Source organism: Myotis yumanensis, unplaced genomic scaffold, assembly GCF_028538775.1.
Source record: "Myotis yumanensis isolate MYYU_CA2020_CCGP unplaced genomic scaffold, mMyoYum1.0.hap1 SCAF_3, whole genome shotgun sequence".
Lineage (NCBI taxonomy): Eukaryota > Metazoa > Chordata > Mammalia > Chiroptera > Vespertilionidae > Myotis > Myotis yumanensis.
In genome coordinates this window covers 17,298,631-17,320,968 of record NW_027223754.1, presented here as the reverse complement: position 1 = coordinate 17,320,968, position 22,338 = coordinate 17,298,631, and the positions used below count along the sequence as shown (strand labels likewise).

At 45.4% G+C, this 22,338-nt stretch overlaps 1 protein-coding gene across 6 annotated transcripts in view; it reads right to left on the bottom strand.

Annotated features, from left to right (window-relative positions):
- Positions 1–22,338, bottom strand: part of RBPMS (RNA binding protein, mRNA processing factor) — a 167,662-nt gene that overhangs the window by 16,193 nt on the left and 129,131 nt on the right. For 5 of the 6 annotated variants that reach the window (XM_070408341.1, XM_070408342.1, XM_070408343.1 and 2 more), the window contains exon 6: positions 4,622–4,752. In XM_070408341.1, coding sequence (XP_070264442.1) covers positions 4,622–4,752 — 131 coding nt within the window. Of the gene's footprint in view, positions 1–1,777; positions 2,020–4,621; positions 4,753–22,338 lie in introns of those variants that run through there. The other variant, XM_070408344.1, reaches the window with a different exon arrangement.

Genomic DNA, 22,338 nt, shown 5'->3' with positions numbered 1-22,338 from the left:
GACCACACTCCTTTGGGAAAGCCAGGCCTTATGGACGAGGACACAGGTTCAGGGCTGACGCCATGTGATGCTCAGAAGTAAGGCCGGACCTCAGGACTCCTCCCTCACCTCTGGGAGGCTGTTGGCTGAAGTGCTGAACTCTCCTGGCTCCCAGGGACGGCTTTATGACAGGCCCCCCTGCAGGACCAGCTGCCGTTACAGCACTGGATGCTGCCTCTGAACAGGAGGGGGAGCTGGAAAATGAGTCCTTCATCTGTGAGTCCCACAGGTGCGGGCTGTGGCGCATGACCTGAGGCCACTCACACCTGCCCTGCTCCCTGCCTCTCAAGACACTCCTTGCTTGTGGTCTCTGTGCTTAACTTACATCCCATCCCAAATCAGACATTCTTGTATCTTCTTTACCTCTGTATTCTCTACAGGGCACAGTTAGTGACAGAGAAGATGCTTAGTAACACTTGTTGTTTTCAAAAAGTTTTAAAGGGCAGTGCTCAGAAGTCTGCAGTGCTGCCGAGTAAACGCCGGGACACGGCGGTGGTGGCGGGACACCCCCGTCAGGCCACTGCACACCATGCCTGGGCCCTCTCTCCCTCACGATCTTGCCTCCCTATTTGCTGTGTCTCTTTTCCCATGGTCCATTTTTGTATTTATTTTGGATTTAACCTTTAAATTTTTCCAGTGTGTCACAAGGGATCTCCCAAGGGGCATGTCTTGCCCCTGGGAAGTCTGTGTTGTGATTTTAAAACCTTTGTTTACATGCAGGTGACGTGTCCGAGTTCAGGGCCATAGAGCAGCCTGTGAAATCTGCTAGTGCTCAGGCACAGGGGCACCTGGAGCACCAACACGCACCAGCACCTGCTCTCGAAGCCCCTTACCTGCCACAGGTCTGGCCCAAGAGCATGCCCCTGGTCAAGGGTACATGGCATTGTTCTGGAATGTGGTGAGGACTGTGCTTTATTGTCTTTCATGCTGCCCCATCAGCAACAGGACTAAGAACGAAATTGAACCCAGATGACAGGCTGAGATGTGTGACCACAAAGTGACAGGAGCAGCTGGATGTCCTCTGCAGAGTATCATGTTCCTGAACGCCATGAATGAAGCCTCCCTCGCCTGTCCAATGACTCACAAAATATAGCTAATAAATTTCAAATACCAATGACCTTGAAAGTAAACAGGATGATCACGTCTAAAAATATTAATGATCTTCTCAGAAGTCAAATGTTTGCTGCACCAAGTAGTTTTTCATCTCAATAAAAATAAAGCAATATTGAGGCCTACAATCCTACCACCACATCCAATGATTCTTTAAGAACAGGATTTGATGTCAATTTAGAGATGGAGACACCAGACCATGAACTGAAGGTGCGCAGAACTAGATGTGTGATGCAACTCCTTTTCCATGACAACTCCCGTCTCCTGGGTGGTCCTCCTTCTGGACCAGGGTGGATAACCGGAAAACACATTGCACTTCAAACAGGCTTCCACCAGCGACACACACCATCCTGCTGAAGCCAGGTCTCCCGGTAGATGTGACCCCTGATGCTAGAACAAGAATCTTCCAATAACACAGCTCTTGGGGGTTTGGAGCCTGAGAAGATGGAAGCGGCAGCAGTGAGGCCCCAGATCTGGCTGCCTCACCCCGAGAGGCTCCTCCTCCTCCTCCCACAGAATGCACACTTAGAGTCACTGGACCCACTTCTCCCACAATCTCAGCCAGAGGTAACATCTTAGCTCCAAAATCCCATCATCATGAAAACAAAACGCTGCAGTCTACTTGAGATTGTTTTTGGTGTGATTAAAATTTTTATTGATTTTTCTCAAATGTTACCAAGAAATAGTTTTGTAGGGGTGGGGTGGGGGTGGGGGGTGGGGGATTGCTAACAAGCGAATTCAGCCTGGGAGCTCCCTCTGCTGGTCTGCAGTAGGCTGATACGTTACAAACACATTCCCAGAGACAAATCTAATCTGCTGGAGAAGTGGACAAAAGACAGGTGTGTTGGGCTTTGCCTCAGGACAGAAACACTAGAAGAAAAAAAAAATCCATGTCTCAAAACAGAGCACAACATTGCTGAGAAAAGCAAAATAATTTAAAAGCTTCTCCAAAGACATGTAATAAGACCTCCAAAACAAAACGGAATTAGCAACTAAGGGGATGCTCCGTGTTGGTCTCTACCTCCAGGTAATAACAACTCTCTTAGGCCCTTTGGTGAAGCTTAAGTTCTGATTCCCTTGACTTTGCCTCCAAGTCTCTTCGTATAGGCTTCTTATGTACTTAGAAGAGAAAGATCCAAGGAGTCACTGGAGTGAGGCTTTTTCAAAATTCCATCAGAGAGTAAGTCTGGTGAGCCAGCACGGTGGCATGGAAAGAGCCAGGCCGGGAGTCAGGTGACCTGGCTCTCGTCATGGCAGAACCACCTGTGATTTGGGGTAACTCTCTCCATCTTCTCCGGTCTGTTTCCTCATCTGTAAAATGGTCAGACCAGGTGATCTGTAAAGCCTCTGCCAGTTTGTTCTATGATGCTCGTATTGGACAAAGATATTTAAATGACCATATCTATCCATGAGTCTTTAGGATACAGGACCCACGCTCGCACTGGGAATGACTCGGAACAAGAAGTGGGGCTGAGCACAAGGACCTCTCTGGTACCAGATGAGAGTTCCACCACCTCTAGGGCTGATGTGGCAGAGCCAAGGGGAGTCCAGGTTGGGAGGGTCTCCAGATCAAGGAAGAACTCACAGGGAAGGTGCCGCCCTGGGCAATATATCCCATGAAGTCAAAGGGTTGAGTCCATCTAATTTTGGCGCTTCCTCTCCCATCCTTTCTCACAATGGCCTGGGCTTTCTAATCTCTTATGGCTCTTGAGCGCCTTTCCTCACCATATCTCCAGGTACTATTTTTCATTTCATCTGTTATATGAAGGAAGGGCAAATTATCCAGATGCCATGGCCAAAAGCCACTATTCCCAGTCCTTTCTGGCCACTGTCAATCCCTGCTTGTCCAGAGCAATGGTGAAAAGCTTTGGTGCTTATTAACCAAAGCCATGGATATTCAGATGACCACGTGAACTTGGCAATATTTTATGGTATTTATTAACACTTGCCTCAATTGTAAACTGATCCATATTCTAGGCAATCTAGCAAAGGAGAGGAGACACATTCGCAGATGGTAGGGTGGGGCCCAAACAGAGGGGGCGCTTTCCCCGTCATCTAGAAGTGATCTCCAAGCCCACTCTGAGCAGGATGATGACTCAGCAGAAGATACCCACAGGTTTATGTTCTACCCCTCCTTCCTCTACCTGCCATCTCCAGGTGACCAAGCACAGATATGGACAAAAGGTAGAAAAAGCAGCGGAAAGCACAGCTAATCTAGAAAAGGGGAATTAGTCTCAGAATAATCTTGTTACTTTATTTTCCGGACCAAGTGCCACCTGCGTTTTTCTTCACTACTTTCTGCCTCCTCCTGCCAGCACAGAGAGTAGCCACTGCCTAGGCTCCCAGGCTGTCTCTCAGCTCGCCTGCACGAGGCCCGGGAAGCCGGTTGTCAGCGCACGCAGGAAGCATTTAGAGCTTAGCGAAAGAATGGAAGGACAGTCAGCCGACAGCACGCCTGGCCCCACGCCCTGTGGGAACCTTCGCTGGGACTGTTGTAGGGTCTTACACAATACGGTGAGTTCTGTACAACACAGAAGGCTTCAGTCTGAATGAAGAGTACTCTGGGAAGCTGTTTATTTCATCCAGCCTTGGAAATAAACACTAAGCAAAACAGACAAACAAAAACCCCATCTATCCAAGCCAACACGTCTTAAAAAACCAGGCTTTCCTGCTTTTAGAGGAGTTACACACGCAGTAGACAAGTAAAACCTTGACTCTCCTATCTTTCTTGCTACTGATCTTCACCATGAGTCGTAATACTGATTACTGCTTGCACTAAAAGCAAAGCTTTTCTTTCCAAGGGGAGAGAAAGGGTTGGTAGGTAGACAGTAATCTTTGTGAAGAAACAAGGGAATTTATAAATCTCAGGCTATTCTTAACTTAAATAAAAAAAGCTGGTCAGAATAAAGGCCTCTACTTTGACCTGCAATTACATTCTAGACACTATTTTGTACCTTCTTTTCTTCAGGATTTCCTGATAATGGGAAAAAGAAACCCTTAATTTCTTCTGTAACATATTCCTGGAAGCTCCCAACTTCCCCTTTGGTCCCTAGCTGTCAGAGAACACGAGAGAAAAATCTCCCAGAACGCAGAAACACACGCAGACACGACTCCTACGACAAGCGCACACCTCCCCTACGGCCCTTCCACACGACAAGACACACACACACCTATGCTCTAGTGACACCTCTAGCTGGCTAGGAGCTGGGGAGGTCACCTGGGCCATGAGGGTGAGATCATTAAGGAAGAGAGGTGTTGTTTGGGCAAACATCAGGCAGTGGGTGATATCATTGCTGTCAGATGGTCCTCGTAAGTCCTGGAGGAGTGTCAGCTCGATTTAGAGGGGATCAGTAGTCTCTCGAAGGTGGATCTGTTAGCTGGTAGGTGTTAGTTGTATGGTGTGCTCTGGGAACCAGGTTTGAAAGGACTGGTGGAGGAGTGAGTGAAGTCGTGGCCGATGGGTATAAATTACCTGGGCATGCAGTGAAGCGGGATAGGTGAAAGCAGGAGGAGGTAGAGCAGGCGCTAACTCCGCTGGGTACAGAGGGTACGGGGCCCACACTTCAGGGCTACTGGGGTAAAGTGCAGGCACTGTGAGCTCATCTGCAAGAAAAGAATAAGGGGAGAGTTAGTGGTTACCAAACAGCCGGTTTCAAATCAGAACAAAACACCCAGTAACCCAGAGCCCCAATCCATGTCAGAAGTCAAATGACTCTCATTCTTTTAATAACCTGCTGGCTTTGGCCTGCGGACTCTAAGCCAGGGAACGGGAAACACACAATGAGAGAAAGCAACTCGCATCGGCTGCGGGTGCCTGCTGACAGGCCGGCAGGCTCTGCCCGGGGCACTCTGATGTCTTTCCAACCGGAGCTGGGGGACCCAGAGCAGTGGGGATTTCCTGTATAAACAGTGCATGTGGTCCTCTCAGGGAAGGAGGAAGAAAAAGAACCAGTAGGAGATATCTCTTGAAAACCGCTGAGAGCCTTTGGGAGAACAACGGCTTCCTGGCACGACCCCAAAAGATGGGAAGAACTGAAGGACTTGTCTGCTTATCAGTATAATTAATAGACAAATAAATTATGTTCATCAAGCATTTCACATTTGGCGCTTAGAAGCGCAGGACCAGATGTTGTACCTACACAGCGTATAAGTTGTTAAAAATTCAGAAAATGGAAGTGGAAAGCCTCGAGTATTTTGATTAAAGCTAAGCTCCACAAAGATGCAAATATGAACATTCACAAATGCTGTTTACACCGACTATATTTATTTTCTAGGGAAAAAAAGTGAATCAAGCTGCAACTGACTGGTCTAAACGATCCTCACGCAGCTCTGATTCCACTAGGGTCAAGCTGCAGTTTTCCAGACTGAAGGGCAAGTGCCTGGGCCTCAGAATGCACTGGGCAGCAATCCATTAAAGTAACAGCGAACACCCGGGCAAAGGCAGAAGGAACATCAGTCAATAGTTATGAATCTGGACCCTGTGAAGCAGCAACCTCAACACGCGCTTTTACCACCTGTCAAATCTGAACTAAAGTAGGTCAAGGATGCTGCCCAGACCTGCTCAGGGACTCAGGGAAAGGTGGCTGATAAAGCCATCAGTGACACACCGTTCAGGACTTTCCAGGCCTACAGTGCATGTGATCCAAGGAGAGGAGTCCCACCATCTCAGAGGCCACCCAGCCTGCTCATCCCAGGTCTCCCTCATCCTCGTCATGCCCCACACTCTGGCTCTGAGCAGGCTTTTCAGTCTGGGAAGGGGCTAGCAACAAAACTGCTTGCTGAGTGTGAGTGAGGTGGGGACTGCTCTATGGAGCCACCAGAAAGCAGCTGAGCCTGTGGGTGGGGGGTGGGCAAGGCTTTCCACAGCCAGCCACATGGCAAGGGCTTCTGCCAGGATGATGGAGCCCAGAGCTGACTGATGACTGTCCATTCAGAGGGCAGCTTGGGGATCCCAACACTCTGTGCTCTATAAGGGGGCCGGCTGGCTGGCTTCCCCACTTCCTCTACCTGATGCCCTCCTCAGGCTTGGTGATGGGAACACAACTGCCGGTGTCCAGGCTGGAGAGCCTAGGCCCAGAGAGTGGAGTGACTGTTATTACTGAGGGAGGCAAACTAGCGTCACAGCCGCTTTAAAATGGTCAGGTGGATACCACCAGTCCTAGGGTGTAGGTGTGTATAGTTTCTGTAAGGAAATTCCTTAAAAGGGGCGGTTTGAGGGAATGCTATCAGACCTCGTTTCCTGTTGCGAGGAGACCATCTGATTTCCATTGGAGCCGCTCCTGTGGGAGTCCCGCTCGTGGAAGCTCAGTGCTGCTAGAACCAATGCCTGAACTGGAACAACCATTCTCAGGAACAACGTGCTATTATTGTTGGTACTTCAGCTACCGTGCTATTTTAAGATATTTGGAGTCTTTCTGAAAAGTCAAGAGAGTCTCAAGCCCTGCACACTCAGTTTCTCAGCCATGCTCTCAGCCCCGCTGGGACAGCAGGAGTGACCACCACCAAAGGGGCTGTGCTGGGCTGGGACCAGCCGAATGCGGGTTTCTGCCCGATCAATGGGTGCTTCCTTGAGAGGGTTTTAAAACAAATGTCTTTTAAGACATCTGATCCTAAAGAGAGAACTAACGGAGATGAGGGGAGTCAGCGTTTCAGGCTCAGCCTGACTGATGGAGTTGATGATTGCCGGACACTGGCATTTTCATCCTGAAGCATCACCACCCACTGGGTTTCTACTGATGCTCAGAGACGATTCACTGAATAACATTTGCACAAAACCTAGCCCAGCAGAATGGGGATTTGGAGGCAAACCCAAAGCTGCTGAGTAATGGGATAGTCAGGTAGTGAAGCAGAGGCCCAAGAGATTAGGGTGAACTCACATATGGTAAATCTTTTGATACATCCTGTCATGTCTCCCTTCTCTTGTGAAGGAAGCACAAGGAGTGACTGTAAATGTCAAGAGACAAGTAGCACACAGGGGGGTAGTCAGGAGGAGGATGTGCTCAAAATGAGTCAATGGAGATGTTTGAGCTGAGCTGGTGACACTGGGAGAGGAGAGGAGTGAGGATAATTCCTAACAAGTTTTCAAGAATCTGAGTCTCACTCAAGTCTGCACCCCAGGGCCAGCTCTGAGACTGGCATGTAGTGTGTAATACTGCTTGTTTATTGAATAGCATCCAGTGGAAAATCATAAAAAGTTGTTTAAAGATATACCACTGCTTTCTTTGTTAAAGGAACTTCAAAAATATCCATAGGAACGAGATCACTATATCTAAAACTTCCCAATCCTTGCAGTCTCTCTCTCTCTCTCTCTCTCTCTCTCTCTCTCTCTCTCTCACACACACACACACACACTCACACACACACAAAACACAAAAGAGCAAAACGAGGCTCAACTCAGAGCAAATGTTACGAGCACTAATTTTCAAAGTTAAAAATAAAAGCCACGGAACCTTTTTCTCGAACTAATTTTCCCAGAACCCCTTTTAAATAAAAGTACTTGGTGGTGGAGGGAGACTGGAGGACCTCAACCCCTGTGACAGTCCCCGAGGTAGCAGGTTCCAGAGAACACCCTCTGAAAGCTGCTCTGACAGCAGCTCTCACCCAGGGATGAGTTTTTAAAGTAAGCTCCTCTTCAAAAACCTTTGAGGTCTGCGCTCATTCCTGCCGCCCCTGGGACCCTGTCTGGGAGGGAGGGGCATAAGCAGCCCGCGCAGGGGAAAGACATAAAGGAGGATGAAACAACTGGGATTGGAACAAACAGGTCTCCTGCCTGACATGGACTCAGAGCCCGAAGGCCCTCGCAGCCCATGGAGACCTCGAGTGAGCTTTTATGGCCTCACAAAGTTCAGAAAAATCTGACCCAGGAAATAAATATAACAGGTAAAATAACATAAAAAGGTTGGGGCTATTTCCTTCCTCCTCCACACTCCCAAGCCCTAACCATACCTTCCTGCCTGCACTCCAGCACCACAATGCACTTGACAGTGGTCGGGGACCAGCAGCAGCCCCGGGAGCCTGGTAGAAATGACACTCCTGGTTCCACCCAGACCCACTGAATCAGAAAGTCTGCTCTTCAAGGGATTCTGAATAATACTTTAGTTTGGGAAGCCATCACCGTAAGTTATTTATCTGACGTTTCTTATTGTATTATTAGCTGCTTGAGCAAACTGTTATACATTTGCTTTCAAAAAGTTTAGTTTAGTACCTGTTGAATGAATGAATAGAACACTTCAGGAGAGAAAATGCAAAGGAAAGCATTCTTTGTTAAAGGAACTTCAAAAACATCCATAGGAACTAGATCACTATATCTAAAACTTCCCAATCCTTGCAGTCTCTCTCTCTCTCTCTTACACACACACACACACACACACACACACACACACACACACACACACACACAAAAGAGCAAAACGAGGCTCAACTCAGAGCAAATGTTACGAGCAGTAATTCTGTGAGAGAAGCTAGCTGGAGGGTTAGAACAGACCCAGCCGTACACCCTTTGCTTGGCTCAGAGCCACTGTGACAGAGCAACAGAGGACACTGGGACAGCCCGACAAGGTCTGGATTGCACCTCCAGGAAGCAGCCCTCATGGACACCTACATTTCAGTATGAGGCTGAGGACTCTGAAAACCTATTCCCCCCCTTTGATGAAAGAGGGCAGTAGCTGAATGAGCTTTCTGCACGTGTACATTCTTTCTGGTTGCTAATGTGGTCTTGAGAAAATTCTCATGTCTGGAGAAAGGTTTTCCACAGCAGGAGCCTGTCATGTGGGTACCCAACTGAAGGAGTAGCAGCAGCAGGGAGCAACCTGGCTTGGGGGGTTTCACCTTCCTTACTCACTGCCCATCCTGCTCAAACTTAATATAATGGGGAGGCTGCCCTGGCCCAATTTGGTTGAAGTGTTGTCCCATACACCAAAACATTGCAGGTTCGATTCCTGGTCCAGGCACATATTCAGGTTGTGGGTTAGGTCCTGGGTCAGGGCCCATACAAGAGGCAACGATGTTTCTCTGTCATGTCAATGTCCTGTCCCTCCCCTCCCTTCCCTCCTTAAAAAAAAAAAAAAAAAAGGAATGGGAAGGCTAAAAAAAGAAGAGAAGGTTTGCTTCCCTGGCCCCACTGTGATGAAATGGGGTTCAGGGAGGGAATAAGATTGAGAGGAATGTTGACTACCCTACTACAAGGAGAGCCGGGCCCCAGGGAGCCAAAAGAGATCAGCAGGCCAGGGCTTTCCCCTTGCACCAGATCCAGCTATATTCTTTCTCCTTGTGCACCTGAGGATAATGTTACTGAGGGCTCACAATATACAACGAATAGGCTTTTCTCTTAGCATAAACATATGCAACCAAAGGAGCTCACACTGGATTCGGACAAACAAGAACTAAAACTTCCCCACCCCCAATCCCTTTGAAAGAAAGAGGTGCAGTCTTGAGGAAGGTTTAAACCTAGAAGCTCATGAAGGTCATCTAGTCTGCCTTTTACTTTAGATGAGGAAACAAAAGTGCAAAAGGTGAAACACCAGTTGAAGATCACACTGAAACAGATAAAGATGAAGGACTCTCAGAAACAGTGGGAAAAGTCCACTCTTAGTGGACTTCATCTGAGTGTAGTTGAGAACACAAGGTCCAAGAACTTCAAATCAATCCTGTATTTCCTCTGCTCATTGGATACTTCTACTTGGAAATATTGCACAGCAATCTCATGGTCAACATGTCTGAAACTAAACACACTCCCTCCAGTGGCCTGTCCTCCTTGGTTCCAGCCAAAGATGCCACTCAATTGCCTACGCCAGAGACCTGGTGGTCACCCGATTCTTCCTCAAATTCAATCCTTCACCAAGGTCCTAGTTAATCTATCTCCTCATCCACTTGATCTTCTCCCCCACTGGACTACTGAAAAGGCCTCCTGATACTACACTGGCCACTACACTGCAGCCAGGACAACTTTTAAAATACACAATTCAGTAATGTCACTCTTCCCCTTAAAACCTTTCTGGGATTTCTTTGCTTGTTGGATAGTGCCTGAACTCAACATATCACAGCCTAGAAAACCCCACAGGACCTGGCTTGCCCGTCTTTCCAGCCCCGCTCTCACCCGGACCTCCGTCAAGGTCTAGGTCATTTTCATTGCTTGACTATACCTGGTCCTCTCCCACTTTTAGGCCTTGAACACACACTTGTTCCCTCTGCCTAGGGTGTTCTTCTCCCCTCCTTTCACTTGGCTTAACTCTTACTCATTCTTCAAAGGACTCCCCCCCCCAACACAGACTTGGGTGGTGGAGGGGAAGCACCTTCTCTGTTCTACTGTACCTGCACCTCCCACTCACAGCAGCAACATCCAGGGATTTAACTTCTTATTCTTTGCTCACCCCAGTGCCTAGCACAGCGTATCAGAAAATAGCAAGAAATCACCCATTTGTTCTTCTTGATAAAATGAATGGAGGAAAAAAAAATGCTTCCATCTTGCCCTTCAGAGGAGGAAATGATAAAACTGTAGGTTAATTCAATTCTGTGCGGGAGAGAAATATGCACAGAAAGAGCAAGAACATGAGACATGTAGATGCTATCCTTAAATAAGATTACATTCCTACCCTGGTTTAATAACGCCTTATATTTGCACACATTTTTATACACAGCCAAGAATTCGCACATCCATTATCATTCGGGAACCTCATTAAAGGCTCTGGGGACTTGGCAGCAATGGGTTTCATGTTAACAATGAGAAAACAGTCTCTCCAAGGTCTCAGTTAACTTGCAGTGTCTGAACTGGGATCAGAACCCAAGACTCAGGTTCCTTCCCGTGCACCATCCCTCCCTCCCTGCAGTGGGGATGCCCCATCACTGGGGGTGGTGGCCAGCTCCAGGAGCACAGGTGGTCTGCGTCTCTAGCTTTTGTACTCAATGTACTAGAATAAACCCAGGGACAGAGTCCTACAGGGCAGCTTGCCTGACAGATGCAGAATATGGCCAGAAAAAAACAGCAACACGGAAAGCTCATACAGGATGACAAATTCCATTTTTTATGGGGAAAAATAAATTTTGAAATAAGAAAAATAAATCAAGGATTCCGTTAAGCCATCAGCTCCCACTCACATACCTCAGCAAGTAGTCGATCTGTGTCTGTTAGGAGCCATTCGAGACCTATTTTGGGATCGACCGTTAGGGCATGCTCTTCTGGTGTTACAGCTAAGAATGTACATGGGCCATGCCCAGCTTTGCAGCCCAGCACAGTGCGCTGGCTTCTGCAGTGTGTTAAACAGTGTCCTCCCAAAATTCACATTTACCTAGAACCTCAGAATGTAACCTTGAAGGTGTAGTTATTTAAATATCTCGAGATGAAATCATTCTGGATTTAGGATGGGCCTAGAGCAGTGGTTCTCAACCTTAGCTGCACATTAGAATCACCTGGGAATCTTTTTAAAATCCTGATTTCTGGGCCTCATCCTCCGGAAATTCTGTTTCTTTGTTACTAATGTTGTGGCCTCACCCCATAACAAAGAAACAGAATTTCCGGAGGACGAGGCCCCAGAAATCAGGATTTTAAAAAGATTCCCAGGTGATCCTAATGTGCAGCCAAGGTTGAGAACCACTGGCCTAGAGAGAGGCATGAGATAGTTTCTCCCTCAGAGCCTCCAAAAATAAATACTGCTTGACAACTGGATTTCAGACTTCTGGCTTCCTAAACTTCGAGAGAATAGATTTTTGTTGTTTTCAGCCACCGAGTTGGTGGTAATTTGCTGGAAAACTACAGTTCCCATAGATTCTATGGCATAGAAGGTCACACACCTCCGCTGGTTCCCCAAGAAGGTAAGTATACAGGAAGATGCAAAAACTTTGGCAAAAAATTCAAAGGACATGTTCAGCACCAACTAGCACAAATTACAACTGGAATTTTTGTGTTCTGCACAGAAAACCAACAGTGCTAAGTGCTGGAGACACTAGCAGAATTAAGTCTGTGCTTAACCCTCCTCTACGTCTAGCTGCTCATTATCACATTGTTGGCCACTTCTAATGTTTCAATTATTAATTCTATTTAGGATAACTCATAAATCTACAGCTTTGATTTCTCCTCCAATGTAGACATCCTAAATTCATCAAACTCAACTCACCTAAAAGTAAATTCACTGTTACTCATAAACTAATTCCTCTTCTTACCTCCCCAAATTTCTCATACCCAAACAACTGCCAAGTTCTAATAACATTAAAGATGGCAAAGATACTGATAATAATGATACTCACAGCAGTAATATGGTAGCTAATGTTTACTGAGCACACTTTATCTGTGTGCCATACACTGTGCTAGAGCTCCCTGTGGGAGGTGCTAACATTAGCCCCTTACATTATGATGAAGCAGAGGCACAGAGATTCAGTAACTAACCCAATGACTCAGATCAAGTGATGAAACCAGGGTGTGAGTCAAAGTCAGATTAGTCCGGAACCTGCACACTTCACTTCGCTTCTCCTGATTATGTTTCCTCTGTGCCTTTCTATCTTTTCCTTTCAACCCCTACTTCTTGCCACCCAAATGCAGGTTCTCACCTGGACTGCTTTAACAGTCTCTAAACTTTTGAACTGGCTTCCTAATAACTTCTACTCTCTTCCCTCCAATTTTTCTCTCATAACACATATTCCTGGAGCAACTTCTTAAGCTTACTGCAGGAAAGGCCAACTCAGACCCACAAAACAAGTATGCCAAGGAAATTCCAAAACCACGTTGGTCTTGATTCAACTGGCCAGAGTCCCCGCCCCTCCAGTAAGTGATTTTCTGCCTTGCCTCTGAGTAGTCACCACAGCCGTTTCATGTCCATAGTTTTAAAGGACTTGATCTGAGAGCTGCAGGGAACCCAGAGCATAAGCAGGAAGAAAACGATTCCTTAGTGACTACTGTTATCTACTCTGATTTGTCACAACAGGACATTTTCATTCCTCTTCCTTCCCAAGATCGGCAACTGCAGGGTTGAGGGTTCACCACAGCTTCCCCAAACAATTTCCTTCCCTGACATGAGTAACTGAGTTCTGAAGTATTTGCCAGCCTCTCTGAGAGCTTGGAGTTCCTAATGACTGCAGTCAATGGTGGATGTTTAACAGGAGCTAAAGTTCCAGAAAGCAATGGTTTTGTATCAGACAACATAAAAACATTTGCCCAGCTCCATTGTGCTAGAGACCCTGGTAAGCTTCATGAGGGTAGGACACTATTCAGTGGCATTCACTAATGTGCCCTTTCACAGTGTCTGGCACAAAATAGGCACTCAATAAATACGCCCTGAGTGAAAATACTGTCCCTTTTGCATAACACACCCTCCCCTCTTCTTTTATTTTTTTAGTTCAGAACTGTAGTGACCATTAAGTGTTTCTTCTGCCTGTTTTGTGCCTAAACAGCCTTTTCCATCTCTGGTAGATAATTGAAACTATAAAGGGATTTCAGTATTGTACATCAGAGTGGCCGAGTGGCTCGTCTATAGGACTGTTCTCCTGTCAAATGGTAATATAAGGATACTTATACAGTGCATACTCTATGCAAACTACTTCACAACTGTAACCCATTTATTCTCCAAAACATATATAAAGAGCCAGGGTCCATAATGTCTAAAATGACAGAGCGGACGACTGAACACCGGAAGTCAGTTCTGCAATGATTGCCCCACTGCAGGCGCCACAGCGACCTAGCACTGACTGCCGAGGGGGCTGCAGATCAGGCCCGGAGAGAGAAGCAAGGTCTGATCTGCAGCCTCCGTGGCAGCTGTTGATCAGCCCTTGCCTCTTTTTCTCTCCGGCCTCACCAGCAGCTGAGGGGGCCGCTGATTAGCCCCACCTCTCTGATCAGGCCCGGAGACAGCGACTGGCATAGAAACCATCCAATCAGAACCAAATCTGGGTGAACTGCAAGGATACAATGGCTGCCTAGGAGGTGGAGCTTTTGATGCTGACTGGCATAGAAACTGACCAATCAGAACCAAATATGGGTGAACTGATAGGAGCCAATGGCTGCCTAGGAGGCGGAGCTTTTGACACTAACTGGCATAGAAACTGACCAATCAGAACCTAATCTGGGTGAACTGCGAAGGCCGAAACTAAGGTGGGGGCTAAGGAGGGGTTTTAAGGGCAATAGCTGTTTGGTGTAAGGTGTAAGAAAGCAGTTCAATTTTTTAACGACCACTTTGGCAGTATAGTGCATATGTCTGGCTATCAGTCCAGATATAGGGATTATATATTTTTGTCTGCCAAGAGCAGCTCCTCCTGCTGAAAAAGGCTTTACCCTTCCCCCCATTTAAGAAATCCTATCCTATATAATCTATCTATACTAATAAAAGGGTAATATGCTAATTAGACCAGGTCAACCGGCCATCTTCCAGATGTCCGACTTTCTTCTGGACAAAGCCATGGTGGTGGGGGCTGGGGCCGAGGCAGAGGCAGCTAGGGGGCGATCAGGCCGGTAGGGGAGGGCAGTTGGAGGCGAGATCAGGCTGGCAGGGGGTTAGGGGCAATCAGGCCGGCAAGGGAGGGCAGTAGGGGGAGAGATCAGGCCGGCAGGGGAGGGACATTAGGGGTGATCAGGCAGGCAGAAGTAGTTAGGGGCGATCAGGTCGGCAGGGGAGGGCAGTTAGGGGTAATCAGGCAGGCAGGCAGGCAGGCAGGTGAGCGGTTAGGAGCCAGCGGTCCCAGATTGCGAGAGGGATGTTCAACTGCTGGTTTAGGCCCGATCCCTGTGGGTCTCCAAGGGGTCCCCAATTGGAGAGGGTGCAGGTTGGGCTGAGGGAACCCCTCCCTCCCGTGCACTAATTTCGTGCACCAGGCCACTAGTTTAAATATAAGCAGTGTGGCCCCAGAATTCATGCTTTCTCTCTCTCTTGGTTTGAGAGACACAGAGAGACTCAGAGAGAGAAACACTGACTTGTTGTTCCACTTATTTATGCATTCACTAGTTGATTCTTGTATGGGCCACGACTGGGAATCTAACCCACAAACTTGGCATATTGGGAAGACACTCTAACCACTAAGCTACCCAGCCAGGGTAGAGTTCATGCTCTTAAACCACTGTGTTAAGATGGTACTTTTGACTAGCCAAAGCTTAACTTCCAAACCAAGTTAGAAAAGACGGGACACTGTCTTCAAATAACAAAACAAATACTGTTTTAGGGTGGATGAATAACACAAGAAGCTATTTTGAAACATGACAATTCTGATCTGCTTTTCCAGGCCATGATGATATATAATTATTACTTAAATTTACTTTTAAAATTTGTAATAAAAAGAAGAGCATATCCATAAGGTAGATTTGGACACAAGTTTTACAGGAACTAGTTGGGAGACATACTATGTGCATATGAGCACTGAATAAAGGAGAGAAGCACGAGAAAGTGCAGGTTTGGACAAGAGATGATGGGTGAGAAACGTCAACAACTTGTGCTTTACTGGAATACTGGAGGGAGTAGAAAGGAAGACACAAAATAATGAGGACATCTATGCCTCATGGCACTGTGGTGGCCATCGCTTGAAATAATATTTTAAAAGTGACCCGAATGCCTGATGACGATCATCACCACCGTCAAAAAGAAATTCGTACTCAGTATCGGCTGTTTTAGTGCCACAATGCTGATGGATATAGCGAAGGCTGCCAGACATTTCTCTGTGCTGGGGTGTTTTAATATCTCTTTTAGGAAGGTTAGAAACCAATCCTTTAAATATGAAAAGTCTCATGCTGCCAATTACCGTGAGCTATGAAAAACCTGTAAGAACAAGGCCATCAGCAGACCCAGAACTTTTGGTCCACAAGCATACAGAAACTCAGAAACATGCCCTTCTTTCCCATCTCCTCCAAACTCTCCTTCCTTGATTGGGTCAGTTTTATAATTTGGTGGCTTCAGATTAAATCTTGAGTACAAAGCAAACTCCACTTCCAGGTACATTTGCTGCTGTCTAAGGCTGCTTTCCTTCACCCGCAAGTCACCACTGAAGGACAATCCCACCGGCACACTCTATGATGGAACTGAATAAAGTGTTTTCTGACAGTGCTGAACCATGAGGCCACAAGATGGATGAAGTAACTGGGCAGTCTCTGGGCAAAAATAACAAAAAGAGACTAAGCTAGTTCTTAAAGTTAAATGCAGCTCAGGGCCAGCATGCACAAATAGATCCCACAGTATCTAAAAATGTCAATTTAGTCAGGATTATTTTCTCTCAAATTTATCACAACCCTGTTAATGTCTTAAGTGCCTACTGTGGAGCAGATGCTGGATGAATACCATCATCTTTTATTTCTCCAGCCCAAACTGGGGGCAGTGATGCTGAGCCACAGAAGGGCCTCATTATCTGTAAACTTGAAAGGTAAATCCTCTTTCATTAAATGTATCTTGATGATCTGGGGTGGGGTGGGGTGGGGGGAAGAATTTGAAAATGAAAGTCCTTATTTGTCTCCTGAAAGTGGGCTATCAGGAAGATGTGATTTGTCATCTGGAAAGGGAGTCAGCAAATGACCACTGAAAAGGAAATGGACAAGAGGTGAACAAATGACCTTGTGTGAGTATTACACATGAGGTATGTCCAGAAATGTGGAGAAAAGTGACTCAGTAAGTGTCACCTGAAAGTTAAGCCAGTGTTTCTCCTTTTTAAGTCTTTTAGTTGTAAATGTGCCAGCTGTGCAAACTTGGACAATTTACCTAATTTCTCTGAGCCTCAGTTTCCTCAGATACAAATACAGACCGTCACATACGTTAATTATAAAAAGTAAATGAGAATTTGAGATGCACATAGTAAGTGCATAGTATCACGGTGTTAGCTAACAGCAATGAACACTGCCATAGGAAAGACGCTGAGGACACGATCTGGGGTGTGAATGATGTTGCCTGTACCATAGAAGCTCTCTCTGATTACAAGAACATTCCTCGGTTCATTAAACTGTCTGGGCTGTACCTGCTTGGAGGCAGCGGCAGGGAGTGGTGCTCTGGAATGTGTGCCCCTTCTCATGCTTAACGGTTTCTTCCTCATTCTTTTGTGCCCCATTCTGCTTGTTCAGCTCTTTTTACTGGGAACAAATTGATGATGGCTCTAAGATAAAGCTTTGGTGACTACATGGTGTGTACTTTTTTATTTTTAAAACAACAACATGCTCTTTTGGGAGAAGGCTTCCTTTAAAAGAAGTCTCACTACCCTTCGGCTTCTCAAGGGGAATCTGATCTGCTCAGAGGTCCACTTAACCTTGCGAATAAAACTGGCCCAGGACCTTTGGAAACTCCAATCTCCAATTCCCTGACCACCACTCCACCAGCTGCAGACCCCAAGTTACAATAGCAGCTCCAGGTGTCGCTGTGCCCAAGCCTTCTGACTGGCCATACTTTATTTCCTTTATTCCATCTCTGTGCCTCATAAAATCAGAAAGATTTAACCACAGAATTTGATAACAACCATAACAAAGGGCCTAGATCTTCACTGTGCAGGAGGTTAATAGTCATGTTGTTGACTTTCCAGTAAGATAAACAGTGAAAACTTGGCAAGTACTAACGTATACACCACTACCACATCTCCTCATTCCTGATGATAATACACTTACTCTTGGGATGTGAGTGACAGGAAGAGGTCACTTGAGGGAACAGGGCATCCTAACCTGGTCAGAAGCACTGAAATACCAAAAGAACTGGGTTAGGCTGCTTCTTCATTGGGGAAATAATAAGCAACTGTAACTCATGAGGCTCTGGGGTCTGTACTGAATAGATTACCTGCAAACCCTAAAACGCTGCCTTTTGGTATAAGTTTTTTTCCAGTTGTAGTCTGATATGCATCACTAGGGAAATCTGAGTGAGAGGGTCAGCAGGAAGCTGGCTGGCTCTGGCATGACTTCTGAGCCTTGCTGGGCCATCTACTCAGGAACCCAGGAGTTTGTGGGGGTGCTTCACCTCCCAGAGCCAGTTACTACAATGTTTTAGAGGAGAAAGGGCATGCCCAAGCCATCCCAATGCTGCAAGATCCCTCACAAATTTGGAACTGGCATTATGAAGATGGTTATATGAGGTTGCTTTTTTTTAAAACACACACACACACACACACACACACACACACACACCAATTGAGGAGGACCTTAATGTTCTTACCTAGAGGCTAGGTAACTATAAGAGGGCATATCGTAGCTACTGAAAATGACTATGTGTGAGAGCTATGTTTACAAATATGGAAAAATGTTAACACTCATTGAAAAAGAAAACAGTTTGCAGGACAACATGTATTGTATAATCCCATGAATACACACACACATACATGCTTTGCATGAGGAATCGGCACAATGCTTTGGTAGGGAGCCGTGAGTTTGAGCCACTCATGAGTTATGTGACGGGGGTAAGTTAGTAACTTCACAATTTTAATTTTACCAAATTAAAAAGGACAAATTGCCCTAGCTTGTTTGGCTCAGTGGATAGAGCGTTGGCCTGCGGACTGAAGGGTCCTGAGTTCGATTCAGGTCAAGGGCACATGCCCAGGTTGCAGGCTTGATCCCCAGTAGGGAGCGTGCAGGAGGCAGCTGATCAATGATTCTCTATCATCATTGATGTTTCTATCTCTATCTCCCTCCACCTTCCTCTCTGAAATTAATAAAAGTATATATTTTTTTAAAAGGCCACGTTTCCTAATCTGAAAACTGTTGAAGAGGAAGAAGGGGAAGAGGAGGAAGAGAACACCTGTTCTCATATGGGGTCATGAGAATTAAATGGGATAAGTAAAGGATTTAGAAAACTCCCAGTGACATAACATGTATTTTTAAATGTTATTGTGATTATCTCTGGATAAAAGATTTCACATACTCTTTTTTTTGCTCATTATGTTTTATGAATTTTTTACCATGGCCATGTATTATTCCTTCAGTTGTTTTTTTTTTTAAAGGGGTAAAAACACAAAGGAACATAAGGGCCCTTTGGGGGATAAAAAAGAAAACATTTATTCTTCCAATGTTACAAAAACAAACAGAACTGCAATTTTTCTTCATTTCATATTGTGAAATTCCATGTCAGTAAAAATATACAGAAGAAAATATCTAAACCCCAGCAAATGAGCCATTAAAAAAATAACTACTGTGTATTATTTGTCATAAAATAATCCTGAAGGGTAGATATTATTCCACCTTAAATATTGAGAAAACCCAGAATGAGAGAGGCTGAGTAACATGTCCCACAACTACATGAGAAAGACATGTATTTCAAAACCCAGGTATGTCTGATTCCTGCAAATACTACGAAGTGCCAGTATGACGTGGACTCTCCTGCAACATGGTGAGACGCCCAGGACTGAGGTCAGGAGATCCCATCCCAGGGTGGTCCTTGGCTACGTTGTAATGTACTTCTTGGTTAAAACCTGGGCTCTGCACAACAGCAAAAGGGTGGAAATGACGCAAGTATCCATCAACAGATGAATGGCTAAACAGAACGTGGTATATCAAAACAATGGAATATTATTTAGCCATAAAAGGAATGAAATTCTAACATGTTACAACACTGATGAACCCTGAAAACAGTATGCTAAGCGGAAGAAGCCAGACATTAAAGAATACATATGATTCCACTTTTATTAAATATCTAGAGACAGAATGTAGCTTAGAGACTATTGGAAGCTTTTGTGGGGAGGGAATATGGAATTACTGCATAATGGTTAGCTTCTGTTTGAGGCAATGAAAAAGTTTCGGAAATAGTGGTAACTGTTGCAAAACATTGCGAATATAATTAATGTCAGTGAATTGTACACTCAAAATAGTTACAATGGCAAATTTTATGTCATGTATATTTTATCACAATTAAAAAATAACGTACAAAATATTGAATTGTATGGTATATGAATTATATCTCAATAAAGTTGTTTAAGAAAAATGAAACCACATTAAGCTCCGTGGCCAGACAGAAGTGGCTTTAAATCCAGATAGGCAGCTTACCAATTATGACCCTAGACACACTTTTTCAACAATCTGGGCCTAATATCTCATTGGAAAATGAGGATAATAATAGTACTTTTGTAATAGGTGGTTGTTAAGAGTAAATGAGATAATGAATATAAAGAGCTCAATGGATTATCCTGAATGAATAATAGCTGCTGCTATTATTATCATCATTATTTCCAAATGTCTCATACCTGAAGATTGCCACAGGCCAAACATACTCTACCTACCTCCTGACTCCAGGTTTTACCAGCTCTCAGACCTAATGAGGTAGGAGGAAAGATTCAGCAAATGTTCGGGCTCCCCATCTGGAGTCCATCAGGTAAACATACCTGCAGGAGTTCCACACTCCCACATCCTACATGTCCATGAACATCAGCTCACCTCTCTCACCATCAGATCTCACAGCAAATCAGGAGAGAGAGAAAACACAGGGAGCAAAGTCCTCCAGGAGAGACGGAGCACCTCAGCCCATCCATCCTAGCACTGTAACATCTGACACAAATAGTCATCACTAAACAAGGGAGAACATTTGTAAGTATCTTTATGGATATTATAACTATGATTAAAATGAAACAAGCGAAGGGACTTCTGACTGTTCTCTCCACCTATGTCATGTCTTCCCTCTTCTCTGAACTAAACCCATCCAGTTCCTTCACCCTTTTCTCATAGCAGCTCCTCTTTCCAATCTTTCAATCATTTTCTTCATGTTGGATTTCCTCCAAGTTTTTCTTTTCTCACAGTGCTGGGGCCCAGCACGAGATGCAGGGGCTGGGAACAGTCTGGTAAACAGATCAGGAAGCCCCCTGCACATATACTGTGGGGCTCGGATGGTAAATTATGTAAAGATTAGGCTGAGATATGTATGTAACCAATGGCTGCAGGCCAACTAGTGGGTGACGTGATCCGAGTTCACAAATGTCTCACAAAAGGAAGAGAAACTCTTTGGAGATCTGTCCTGAGACCTTTCACGAAAATTTAGGAAAAGACGTGAGAATGGGTAGTTCAGGGGCCTGCAGAATTGGTGGTTGGGGGCAAGAGAACAAGCATCATCCAGAGCGAGGCTGGGAGCCCCAGAAAAGGCCTCTCGGGGCAGCTGTGAGATCCTGGCTAGGGCAAGGCCTCCACGGTGTGGAGACTCCACACTAGCTCCCAGGGCTGTTCCAGCTGTTAATTCCTGTCCCTGCTGCAAATATAGAATGAGGGTTTACAGTAATTTATCTCAAGGTTTTGCTGGAAAAGTTATTTTTGCCACACTCGAATATCTTTAGATGAGAATCGGATCCAAGGGGCAAATGGTGCTGGAAATAAATGGAGGTGCGGATAGTAGCACTGGGAAAGTTTCTTAAGAGTATGTGTCAGAAAAACAGGCTAACATGCCCTTTTTAGGATGGAGCCACAGAGGACTATCTGAATCATCACCCTGACAGTCTGGTGATGCGTTCTCAACAATTTGTTTAATTTTTTTTTTTTTTTGGTATGACAAAATGCCTAAAACAAAGTCACATCTCCTTCAAAACCCATTATCAGATCTTCCTGATGATTTAATTCCCTTCTTACAATCGTCAATAACTCTCAATTTCTTCTGAGTCAAAGACAACTCCTAACTGTAATAAGAATTTCCATTGATTCCTTCTTCCCATATCCACTACACACCATCAACTCACCTCTTGCTGCATAAAATTAGTTATGATTTCTTAAAGTTATTCTTGTCAATGAACTTCAAAACCTGTTCTTCCTCTTGCCTGGAATGTAATTCATCTAAATCAAGGGGCAGCCATCTAGCTTAGAAAGGCTTTCCTAAGGCTGTGTGTTTCCAGAGCTAACTTCAGGGGGTCTTCAAAGTTGTTAACATAAAATCAAGCTAAAAAATTTGATCTCAGTAGAGTCACTTTTAAGAACTTCTTATAACTGTTGTCCTACTTGAATGTTGTCAATATCTATGCTTTATTTCTTCCTGCCTTTTTTCACACAGTGCTGGGGCTCAGCACAGGATGCAGGGGCTGGGAACAAAAACCATTTAGATCTTTGCCTGCTATTCTCTAGGAGGAAAGCTAGCCTTTATTCCTCTATCCCTGACAACTGTTCTTTAGCAAGTAAGGATGCTCTGCCCAGGTATAAGAAATCCTTCTGGCCCTAGCTGGTTTGGCTTAGATAAAGTGTTGGCCTATGGACCGAAGGGTCCCGGATTCGATTCCAGTCAAGGGCATGTACTGCAGTTGCAGGCTCCTCCCAGGTCCAGGCCCTGATCAGAGTTCAATCATGAGGCAACCAATCGATGT